Below are 12,755 nucleotides of genomic sequence, written 5' to 3'. Positions count from 1 at the left end.
CTAACACATCTACTACCACCCAAAACAAACCTCATCTTGTTCTTCTGCAACATGACCTCATCATTAGCATGACAATCAGACTGAAGGCCCACAGTCCTGCATGTGCCACTGGCACTGGCCATTGTACGTCAGCTCCAGATTCTCACAATGGAAAAGGGTTCATCATTGCCAGTGAAGATTCACTCTTGTCCCTGTTTTTTTCTATAAGTGTGGCTAAAACTCTATATTCTTTCAGAGCCATACATAAAGACAGGAAAGACTGTTCTCAAGCCACTGGTTTAGCAATGATTTCACTTGTTCCAAGAAAGAGGGACATGCTCTTTTTGTTACTGGGGCAGGGGGGAGGTTGAATTGTTCTTCCAGCCTCCCTACCTTAAAAGACATGCATATTCAGGATCTCCTCATGGAAATGTATTTTAGCTTTTATCTATATATTCCTCAGAAACACAAAATTGCAGGAGAACCAGTTCTTGCTGTATACCAGCCCCAAAACTGGGAGTGATAGTTACTGCAGACCTCAGTATTAGTTGAGACTAAGGGCAAATCTGTTGGTTTGACAAGGCAAGTACTGTAAAGCTAATGAAGCACTGTCTTCATATTCAGAGCAACAAACTACTACAGTTTCTTCTGATTTATTATATATGGATTCATACTGAATTCACATGCACCACTGGTTGGTTTACAGGTATTAAAAAAGGTAACATACTTCACAAAACAAGACTGAGGATACAAACATCATAAAGTCACCTCAGGACATCATCCCAGGCACCCAGCTCTGCCCTGCCAGCTAAATGTACCGTTCTCCAGTCCTGGTTTTCATCACCGAGTCAAACTATTTCCTCCTTTGATATCTACCCTGCACAAGACCACCGGTTTCTTCCAAAAGAAAAAAGCCAAAATAAGATAATAGTTGTCCTTTTCTGTTCTACAACAGCCTCTTCCTTTCTTGTTGCAGAAGTTTCTCATGCGTGCTCTCATTCAATGAATTCACTTTTCTCTATATCCAAATCCATTCCTTTTCTTTCCAACCTCTTGTGTTCTAGGTCCTTTACCTGAAAGTACAATCTTGCTGTAACTATCAACCTTAAGCTCATTTAATCATAACTGAATTTTCCATTATTCTTCTTTCCTTACTTTCTTTTCAAGATGATGGAACATGCTTCTTAAAATGCCTGTCTGAAATGTCTTTCTTTCATTTCTATCTGTAGACCTTCAATAATAAATTTTTTTTTCAGTATATTATTCAGGTTTCCAAAACCCTCTTCCTAAACAAAATTATTAAGAAAAAGACACTCAACTCACACTTTCCTATGCCTAAAACATGTACAGTTGATGCTGTGAAAAAAAGTGAACTGCTATCTATGCTTCTACCATACTGTCCTCTGCTAGTAAGTCTAACCTTAAAATTTTTCCTGCACATTATTCTAATAGTCTCTAAAATGTCTCTAGCTGCCTCTATCCTTTGTCATTTCTTTATTTCCTTCTATGTTTTATTTCTAGATATCTTAATGTGCAATTAGAGAAGCAGTAATTAAATTCAAACTGAGTGCTCACAGAAGCATTCTGTTCAGTCCATATTAAAACCTTGGCTCCAATTTGTTGCCCTGCCCACACACATACTTCCATCTCCCTTCTTAGCTGCTGAGGGGATACAACCATATTCTTAAGACTTCAGACTGAATTATATCACATGCATGATTTTATCACTGATCTCTAACATCATATGTCTTACAACATATGACTGTTAGGGAGGGTAGAAGCATCCCTTGGAATGAAAAATATCAACTTCTTCTCTCCGAATAATTACAATTTTAAAATCAAAGAGGCTCTCAGGAAAAGATATGGGGATAGGAATAACAGTTCTTTACTAGTATGTATAATAAAACAAACAAACAACAATTACAGTATTAACAGCAAACAACAGGAACTCAGTCGTTCCAGCCGCAGGCACGTTCTCCTTTGGTGCAGTTCCGGGCACAGCCGACAGGGGCGCTGGTGACTCCCTGTGGATAGGGCAGGTGCGGTGATTCCCCTGCGGCTGCAGGGGGCGCTGTGGCGCGGGTTCGGGGAGCACGCGGTAATGGTGGCACAGCGGAGAAGGGAAAGGGATAGGACAGAGGCTTTTTTTCACAAACCTCCCTGGGGTAGGTGATCCCCGTGTTCCAGCAGGACTTACGGAAACAGCAAGCTGGGCCGGCAGGAATGAGGGAAAAAAACCCCAAAACCCAGGGTGGTAGACAAGATGTATCAGAAACTCCAGAGCTGTGGCTGGAAGCACGGGACGTCTCGGCAGGCAGGGTAGCTACAGTGCAGCGAAAGCTCGGAGCAGCGCCGAAGAGCAACAGGGATGGGTTAGCGGCATCCTGGCTCCCAGCAGGGCAGAGTGGCGAGCCCAAGATCCCGGGCACTCGAGCAGATGAGGATAGTTCTCTCGTTTAGGGAGGTAGTTGGCAATAAGGTCTCAGTCCAATGGTTGCTCTTACGAGCAAAAGCTCACCCATAGAAAGGACGAAGCAGTACCGAATGGGGGCTCCGGTGGTGACAGGGAATTCTCTTCTAAGTAACAGCTTGCCTATCTATCCTCCTCCGAAACCCAGAAGCGAGGGCTCCCCGCAGCTCCCCCACTCCCGTTTTGGTTTTTTTTTGCCTGTTCAAATTTCCAGGTATCCCCTTCCCCTCTGAGTTTTGCTACTCTTGTTTTTCTGAAGTACTCATAAGTGCCCAATAGTTAATTTCCTAATAACTTATGGGAAAAAAACCCATAAGTACAAAAAAAAAAAAAAAAACCAAACTGAACCCCCAACATCATAGTATCCAAACTATTGCTACATAGGTAAATTAATTTACTCTCCCAAAAATTCAGCAATTCTTTGTCTACCTACAGGTCAAAAAATTTTATTCATCATGTCTATTGCTGCAAAGTTATTTCTGAGAAATTCAAAACCTAATGCTGCCTCATTTTTGAAGTACTGGTGATTCCCCTAACCCATCACTTTGAGCCTATCACTCCCATATTTTTCTATCTTTGTGACATGAATCCCCCTTATTAACCAACCCAAACTGATGCCTTCAATTTCAACACTTTATCTTGACTACTTATTAAAATCCATTAATGTGGGAAGGCCATACACCACTCACTTCCACTTACCTACACTTTTTTTTAAAATCCATACATTTTTCCCTATGCTAACACTTCAGCCAAGAAGTTTTCTCATGCATTAACATCTCTAAAGCATCTCTATTACTTTAAGGAAAACAACAAGCACTGTTTATCAAACATCCTCTTCCCCAATATCCAGGCTACACATACACGAACATTGCTTATCACTATTGCCATTTCTTTAGGCTTCTTGACAGTCTTTTCTTCTATGATTGCAAACACCTCACATGCAGGGTGATTTCCAATTATACCAGCTAGGCAGCCAAGTCCTCTAGGGCTCCCAGGAAATAATCTCACAAGAAGAAAAAGCATTTGATTACAGCATGAATACAACCTGAGGCACCTACAGTTTCTCCCTCCTTCTCAGCCTGGCACAGTAGCATAAGTATCCATTCAAAGCCATCACAATGAAGCTTGTTATCAGGGTCCAGGTTCATTTACAGCCAACTCTTGACCTAAAGCAGGAACTTTGCTTAAAAAAATATAATCTCCAAATGAGAGCAACTGAATTCAGGTGATAGTCTACCCCTCTCCTGTTACTGAGTTTCTAAACAAGGAGAAAGAGACAGTACTTCCCATCTCCTCCCTTTGTCAGCCTGACTATAAATCTTAAAGCCTAAAATTTTAAAGTATAGTTACACAAGGTCAATGGATGCTATGCTTTCAGGAATAGCTACACCTCAGGTATTCAGGCATTTTAAAATAGCAACATTTGTCAACAACTTGCATTCTAGAAATTTCATCCATAAAGTGGAGATTACATCATATCACACAGCTGAGTGATGAAAGCAATCAGTAATTTTGAAGTACTCGGACACTAGACTGATAACTACCCACAGAAAGCCCCACAGCAATTGCAGACCTTTTCTTCTGATCAGGTTTGAATACCATACAGTAAATACATGGTACATTAGTCAAAGTAGAAGAGAAGGTGATAAGAACCATCTAAATAAACAAGCAGTTTTCATTCACTCCACTGAAGGCAAACATCCTAGAGAAATACTACATAAAATATTCTAAAATATTTATTTGCTGCATTTACATTAGCATCCAAAATAAAGCTGTACCAAAAACTTCCATTTTGGTATGATTCTTTTTCAATATCATTCACATGCATGGGAATGCTTGAGACTTTTCCTTTAAAGGCTACATCAAGACGCAGCTTTTTCAAAATGTGCATATTAACACATCCACACTTAGGATTTCACATGAAAGTGAAAATATTCCTACTACTGGCAAATCAAGTCTTTTTCATATTTTCTTAATTTTACTAAGTCTTGTTTTGGAAAATAAACAGACAACCCCCTTCCCCCTGCCCCCCCCCCAAACTCACCATCACAAACCTTCACAGAGCTAATCCACTGTAATCCACCACAGGGTTTTGAAAGTCTGGCAACAAAACCCAAAAGTTCCATGCTAGTTTGAGCACCCTCACTGTACCCCATGCCATGATGTGCTCAGAGTCACTATGGATACAGAGCAAAACCTTGGTAGGTCTCTGCGGAAGGAATCTGCTCTAACTACAGCCAATATCTTGTATCTGTACTTTTCCTCAAATATGTTTTTTCTGGAATGGATGACTAGAGGGTTTGATTCAGGAAATAATTGCTAGAAAATCTGTAGGCAGCCTAAGTACAAATGCTGAGAACTTGTCATCCTGAACATCTGAAAACTATGACCTGACAAGTTATTTGATCCTCACTTCAGACCATACAATTTCAATTTTTTTAACTGTAAAAGCAGAAGGCAGATCTTTTGAAAATCTTCCTTCTCATGCCTATCAGCTGCCTCAAGAATGTAAACATTGAAAAAAAAATACAGGAATTGATAAAATAGAGATGGAAGAAAAAGTTTCTGCATTTTGCTGGACCAGCAGAAGTTTGAAAAAAAAGTCTGCTAGGAGAAAGGTTCAACAAAAATACTTTCACACATTAGCAAATATATATCAACTTATGGACAGGATCAGCAGCCAGACTAGAATATTTTATAGAAATCTATCCTACAGGGTGAGATTAAAAGCATGTAAAACAGCAGAGTGCTTAGATACTAAGTTTTTATCAGATTTTAAAAAATACCCATCTCAACAAAGGAGAGATGGGTGGCTTCAAAGAGCAAATGACATAGCTCCCTAAAACTAAAAATTCTTGCTCAAGGATATATACTAACTTGTCTGTACAAGCATATATATGACTCAGCCTGTACATCCAGAAAGTTAGCTTGCTTTACTCAAGTACATTAGCACAAACATACAAGCTGAGTCAAGTAGGAATATTAACTGAAGAGGAGTAAGTCCATCCCAAATCATCCATGGCTTTTTTGACCAGATCGCTTCATGACCTTCAGTATGACTGTTCCCACCACAGGTTCAAAAAATTATCCCACAACAGCATTCCAAAAAAATCCATCAGATGCTCAGAGACAAGAATATGAAGAACATATTGAAAGGAAACAGATACGGCAAAAGCCAGAGGAAAAAAGAGCATAATCTAAATTCATTATGACTGTAAATATCTAAAAAAACCAGTGTAAAGCTAGAGATATTAAGCTTATAATCAAATATATCTAAGATTTCCCTTCACCATTTTCACAAATTCGTTGGAGTCCCCTTTTACCCACCAGTCTGTGAGGAACTGTATACAAAGCAAAACCGTACAATATGGTAGGTTCCCAAAATCTCATGTCTGTTTGGCTCTTCTGAAGTCTTTGATAGCATTACTAGTTTCTTTGGAGAAAAAAGGCATACATCTTTATTGCTTTTTAGATTTTCTCATCAGATATATCTAAAGATATGCCACAAATCCGCACAGCCTCCTAGCAGTTATCTCAAAAGCTTTGAATGCTTGGGCACCAATCCAGAAAGAACAGAGTCACAAGTATCACCTCATAAACCAGGCAAACAGTTACCACTTACTTGATTAATCTTCTTTCATCTTTCTCATCTTTCTGAACTCTGACCTGAATTTCAGATACCTTCTTTGTGGAAGCTGAGGGTATCACAAGCTTAAGGGATTTCAATCCTCCCCAGAGCAGTAAGATGTGTTACTGTTAAGTTTATATTTGTAAGATGCTTTGACTATGTAAAGTGACATTAATCCTATTATGTTGCACAGAGAAGACTTTTGCAGTGCTTTAGGTTGATTCAAAAACGAAGATGAGTGACTATTATCGCATCACTCCACCCCTCCAACATAATAATGCTTTACTAGTTTTTTCTTATCCTTTTCTTACCCTTCTCCCCCTCCACGCTCACCATTTCCCACCATCACTGAACTTAGACAGTTTCTTAAGGACAGAATTAAAGAGAATTAAATGCTTTCGTAAATGCAATTGTTAAGGTATCTTACCAATGCAGGCCATTGAATTTGTTTGATCTTTGATCCCTGAGTCTGGCTTGGGTCCTTTCTTTTTGCCCACACCAGCTGGTACTCCACCAAGAAGGTTGCAAAATCTTCATAAACTTTAACCCATTCTCGCTTTTCCCATTCAAGGTCATCAAATTCCACATATACCTGGGGAAATTTAAGAAAGGAAAGGCCATACATTATTACACATACACAACATATGTTCATATACACACTTTTCAATGCATACATTAAAAAATTTAATGCAAGATTTTTTTTATTACCCATTTTAATGCTATGGTTTTGGAATTATATAATCAGTTTCTGCACCACAAAAGACAGTTTTCTTGGCAGTCCATTTGTGCTGAATAGAGTTACATTTACTAAAACATTACCACTAATATTGGGTGTCATATCACATGAACAAAAAACATTACACTAAGTATTTAATAGTAGCATTCAAGTAATACATACAGCTATCTACATAATCAGTAAATATTAAGAATACTTCTAATTTTCAGCAGTTCAAATACATGTCATGTTATACAAATCAACCAACCAATGAAATGGTTTTAAAGGAAGAAGAAGTCAGTTGGAACAGCACCAGAAAGGACATCCTGAACCTGCAGACCTTGCTACTATAAGCAAGTCCAACATACACCAGCTCACAGAAGCAGCTCAGTTTCTTGCAGTTTCTATCCTCCTGTAATCAACAATAATACCACGTTTTGTTTCCAGCTAGATTAATGTGGAGCCAGTTTTTCACTATTTGATCTTGTGCCATCCCTGTCCCTCCCCAACACAGAACAGCTGAACCTTCTTTCCTGAGTTGCATTCACTAAACTACTAATTTAAAAACACCAAACCTTTTGTCTCCTCTTGTGCAGAGCAGAGGGATCTCAAAGCTGTCCAAAAGCTATCTGCATTACCAAATACAACTCTGCTAAACCCATTACATTTCAAAATTACAGAATTTATTTTAAATTAAAAAAAAAAAAAACCCTCAACATAGTAAGTTGTTCTCTTTTTGCAATTATGAGAAATTTCATAAGAAAAATCAGCTGGCAAAATACAAAAAAAGTCATGGTTTGTTACACTAAGTGGAGAAGGAGGGATGCTTTCCCACTCTTCTGAACTTCAGCTCTCAGCCACACCCAGGGCAATTTCCAAAACTGGGGTTTCATCCTTTATCCACTTCTGAGAACTTGATATCACTGTCACAGAAATATTCTTCTCTTTTAACTCTGATTAATTTTAGGCCTACAACATACTTTCTTGTCTAGACTTTCTGTCTCACACTTTCAAATATGTACTACACAGTGCATCTCCTCATCTTGTCTTTCTCCATTCTGAGAACACAAATTTCCACCAAGCCACTTCTCACTCCTATACCCAAATTCATCATTCCAGTTTTCCCCCACAGATACTTTTAACCCATATTATTCCCACTTGTCCTAGGGTGACTTTATGATACTGGTATCCCCAGTCATCTGGTTTATATTATATATTAAGTTCTGCACCTTTAAGACTGGCTCTGAGAGCAAGAGAGGGGGAAGAAGCAGCGCACAGTTTGTGTTAAAGAAAAACATCACTCCCCCACATCCCGCTCCTGGACTGTGGTGTCTGCAGCACGGACAGACAGCAGGACAGAGCTTCTCTCTGGCTTTTAGTTAGCTTTAGCTAGCTGAGGCAGAGGAGTTCCCTGGACCTTTGTTTTTCCCCTTTTTTCTTGGATCTGTGCAAGCCTGCTCTGGACTGAACACCCAGCCAAACCCCGGGAGCTCACACCTGTGGCCCACCGGGGCCTGGGCCTCGGCACTTTCCAGCGCCGGAGGGACCGATAAGAACCTGAGCGAGCCGAGCTACACCACATGAAAAGGACTTTTCTTCCTAGATTTGCCATCCCATCGAACAGCAAGAGGTTTTATTATTTAATATTCCTCCATTTCTGTTAAATAAACAGCTTTTTCCACTTCTCTCCAAGGAAATTTTTTTTTTCCTTTTCCCGGACCAGAAGGTGGGGAGGGGCATTTCCCTGGGGAAATCCCCATTTGGAGTTTTCCTTCCTAATTTGCCCTAAACTAGGACACCGCTCCATTCCCACACACTTTCCTTTTCCCTTCTGTCTTTAAAGCATAAGATCAAGAATCCTCTCACGTCCACTGTTAATTACTACAGCTATAGCCATTTATTCTAACAAAGCAAGTAGAAAACAGAAGTAAAAACTATTTTCACTTTAAAAATCCACTTTTTAATAACTTAATTTCTAGAGATTAATTCTAAAACATGTAATAAAGTTGCAGAGTATTCATTTCTTAATCAAAAGAATTAACAGGAACAGTTAACAGTAAACAGAGTAAAACTTTAAAACACTGGCAAGAAAGCACATCATATCCAAAACCATTCTAGCAGCATTCATTATCTTGTATTTGTAGCTACTTTGAAGCCTTCTGGAGAAACATTTATTTCTGAATTCTGTCATTTGATCAATTGTAAAGAAAAACTTCAGTGACAGTACAGTTAAAAATCATTCTCTAAATTCACCTTCCTCCTGGTCTCTCATCCTGCAAATTCCACTCCATTTCAGATTGGTCAAATAATTTTGTTTTAGTATCTGGAAAGATACTTAACTTGGGTAGTCTATAGCAAGGTGTTAGGAGGTTCAGCACCAGACTTCACACAACAGTAGATTTTAAAAAATAGGAGGCATGGGGAATCAAGTGAATAAATATTTTTGAAAGACACAGGTAAGTCTAAAAGAGAGTTAGTAGTTTAGAAACAGCCACACTAAAAAATACTGTATCTTCTGGACACTGGCCTAAACTTGTGGATAGCTGTGATACAACCTAATGTTTGTGTGCAAGTTTTGCACCCCAAATAAACCAAAATCTGGTGCAGCAACAGTGGGAGTTATTGTTGAGCTATTTTCAGAGTATCCTGGCACCATCTAATTAGATCTTCAAAGGAGCAGTTCCAAGAAAAGTAGAATATGGAGTGTGGCACAGAGCCAGTCTGCCATTGTTCAGGGCACCATATTCTGCCTCTAGTACGATGCACACACAATACTTGGGAATTACTTCTGCCAGCTTCCACCATTTTCAGGTTTCCATGACAAGACTGTTAACTATCTGCTGGCTTTTTAAAGTTTATTTTTGAAAAGCAGAAGCAAGAGAGACAAAATGCATTTCCCAGTCATTGCCTATTCTCTCCTTGGCTGGAAAATTAATTTTTCTAAGGCAACAGTAGCCTCTGAAGAATAGAGGCTTCCCCTTTCTCTTTACACTGACCTCCCACACAGAGACGAGCACTATCTCAAACAGCACAATTTATGAAAGGGAGTAAAAAGGGGAAAAGATGAGGAAAGGAAGCAATCCAGCAACTTATACCAGCAAAATAAAATGTAGAGCCAAAGTTAGACCCTCTAAGGAGTGCAAAGCCTAAAAATATTTAATCTTTTTTAGCTCCACTGACAGAACTCTATACAGCAAGAAACTCTACATTTGCCTCCCTAAGAATGAATGTTGATTTTGAGACTTTTCAGCCAAATTTTTCTTCCTTGCCTTGTCAGCTATTTGTGAATAGAGATTATATGTTTGTGTGCCCAGAGTAGCTGAAGTCTTCACACCATGTATGCATTCTCTTGAATAAAAAGAGAATTTCCCACTGGAGTGATATTATATTTATAATTGGCATTAATGTGCTAATTTTGTAACTCATTGCTATTTTCCAACAGGAAGGAGCATAAGCTTTTAACATGCTTTTCCAAGGAAAGCAAGACAACAAATTTATTTCCAGTGGAGTCAGCCAAGCAATTGCAACAAAATATTGTTACTTCAAAGCCCAAACACAACAATCATGGTGAAATTCTCTACATGCAGTGCTGTGATCCAGAGTTTTCCAGTCATTTCTGCTCCAAATAAATACACCTGACCAAACAAATTCTGAAACTCTTTAGAACTGTCATGAAAGCAATGTTGACTTCCAAAAAATTTTACTTAAAATGTTAAAAAGTATAGTCCATGCATCATCCACTTTTTAAAACTACTTGAGTGCATTGTTATCCAAGTTCTGTTTGCTCTCCTAAGGGAAGAGAGCACAGTTTCCCCTTTATCACCTAATAATTGTTAACAAAACGTTTACTTCTAGGAAAGTTCTTTCTAGGAAGAAAAAAATATAAGCAACCTTTCTGAAGATGTTTTCAATAGGGCCAAGAAAACACTACTTCTGTACAATATTAAATTGTCTTTCATCAACATCAGTTTCCCTGCTATCTTCAAAGTGAGCCTCAGAGTGCATCTGAGTTTCACTCATGACACTTTTATATTAAAAGAGAGAGAATATTATGCCATGTTCCATTATTACACATGTATACTTTATAAGCAAATTATAAGTGTTGAGAACTCCAAACTCAGATGGTAAAAATTATCTATGCAATTCAAACTTCTTATGCATCTTAAGATAGACCTAGACCTCTCAGCATAAAATCAAGATTTAAAAAATAGCTGTCAATTTTCCAACCTTGTGATGCATGGTCAAGTGAATACACAAATGTAAACCTCATATGTAATTTAACAGAAATTTACTTAAAAGACACACAGCTATAGAAAAACGTGTTCCAGTGGCAATAAATAAAGTATTTTTACAACAGGAAGTGTATTTAGCTTTTACAGTCCATGATACCATCAGTGAAGGAAAACAAAAATTTTATGTTTGACACCTCCAAGTTATACATCGTAACTAAAAGAATCAGAAACTACATTACAAGATGTCAGCAAAATTCAAAATACAAGGCCAAATTAGTTCTTCCCTTATTCCCCAATGTTAATTGTAACCTGCAAATTTTAGTTCTGGGGAACAACCGTTCTATGGGATGCTTAAGAAAGGCTTATTCTTGGCCAAGTAACAAGAGTTCTGGGAGTTTCTTGTTTTTGAAAGAAAATCTACCTACAGGAAGTAAAATCCAGGCAGCCAAGGGAGGAGGCAGTATCTGCTGCTGCTGCCCACAGAGGTGGATGGAGGTGACGAGTCCAAGGATCCCACACTGAACCATCAATGGCAGGGATAGGGGTTTGAAATTGGTGGGAATGTTTCCGGAGTTCTGAACCCTGGACAACTCTGACACCTTGCTCAGCTCTGGTCTGCTTTCTCAACATAGTACACAGCTGAAAATTAAAAGAAAGTACTAGACTCTGAAAATTTTGTCCATCTCCTGATTGAGATCGATGTGATTGTGAATCATCTAGCTGGTATAAACTAAGGCTAGTTGTAATTACATAGGGAATGGAGACAGTAAGAGTGCTTTTCTAAAACTTAATCTTCCCATCCTGTTCCAAATATCCTTGACTTCTCAGGTTTTTACAAACTGTTTCTTTCATGGCATTACCCAGCAGTCAAGTCATTCTAAATACATCTTAACCCAATCAAATGCAATCAAAGCACAAGTTACTATAAAGCAAAACAGCTTAACAAAGGAAAATTATTACTCTGTTAGGCAAGTCCTACCCATTTCCACATGGAAAAGTGGTGAAATAGCAACAAAAGGCAGAGGTAGGGAATTTTCCTTAATAAAAGGCTTGCAATGTTGCTTTTTGTTAACAGAATTTCCTCAGTCTTTTATATTACCCTTTCACAGTCACTCTACAATAAAAACAGCACTTTAAAAAAGCATTTTAAAATACATTGGCGTTACCCATATAGCCTAAAAGCAACTGAAACCAATGAAATAATGGCAATAGATTGGTCTTTAACTAGCAAGTACTTTAGTATTAAAAGATGAGGCTTATTGCCTCCATGTATTCTTAAAAGCAGACAGCATTTTTACTGCAGATCAGATGTGTTCATTCACTTATATTTGCAGTCAAGAAAGTACATAGTTTTGACAATAAGTACTAAATGTACCATGTATTTTTTTAGCCAGGGTGAGTAGATACAATACCATGGAGAGTCTGTAGAAGACCTGAAATTTTCTTGACAAAATCAGTACTCCACAATTTAAGGAACGTAATAGCTTGCCTGTAAAATGCAAGAGCCCTATCTCTAACTCTCTAGCACTAGAAAAAAAAGCTGTAGAATCAGATGTTTTAGACATTAACACTGAAAGCTCCTTAGAAGATGGGACAAATTAGTAGTGTGAGTTATTTTATGCTATTTCAGCTCTTAAAACATGAAAATGTTTGAACAAATATTCAAATCTGCTTATCTCTTTTGATTATTTGTGGAGTTTGCAAGAAGTAACAAATTCAAGGGCTGAAGAT

The 12,755-nt window shown here is 38.3% G+C and overlaps 1 protein-coding gene across 2 annotated transcripts in view; it reads right to left on the bottom strand.

Annotated features, from left to right (window-relative positions):
* JMJD1C (jumonji domain containing 1C) overlaps positions 1 to 12,755 on the bottom strand; it is a 175,351-nt gene that overhangs the window by 104,052 nt on the left and 58,544 nt on the right. For both annotated transcript variants that reach the window (XM_058842033.1, XM_058842034.1), the window contains exon 2: positions 6,505 to 6,669. In XM_058842033.1, coding sequence (XP_058698016.1) covers positions 6,505 to 6,669 — 165 coding nt within the window. The remainder of the gene's footprint in view (positions 1 to 6,504; positions 6,670 to 12,755) is intronic.

Source organism: Poecile atricapillus, chromosome 6 (assembly GCF_030490865.1).
Source record: "Poecile atricapillus isolate bPoeAtr1 chromosome 6, bPoeAtr1.hap1, whole genome shotgun sequence".
Lineage (NCBI taxonomy): Eukaryota > Metazoa > Chordata > Aves > Passeriformes > Paridae > Poecile > Poecile atricapillus.
The sequence above is the reverse complement of the archived record's forward strand: the minus strand, read 5'-3'. Positions and strand labels throughout refer to the sequence as shown.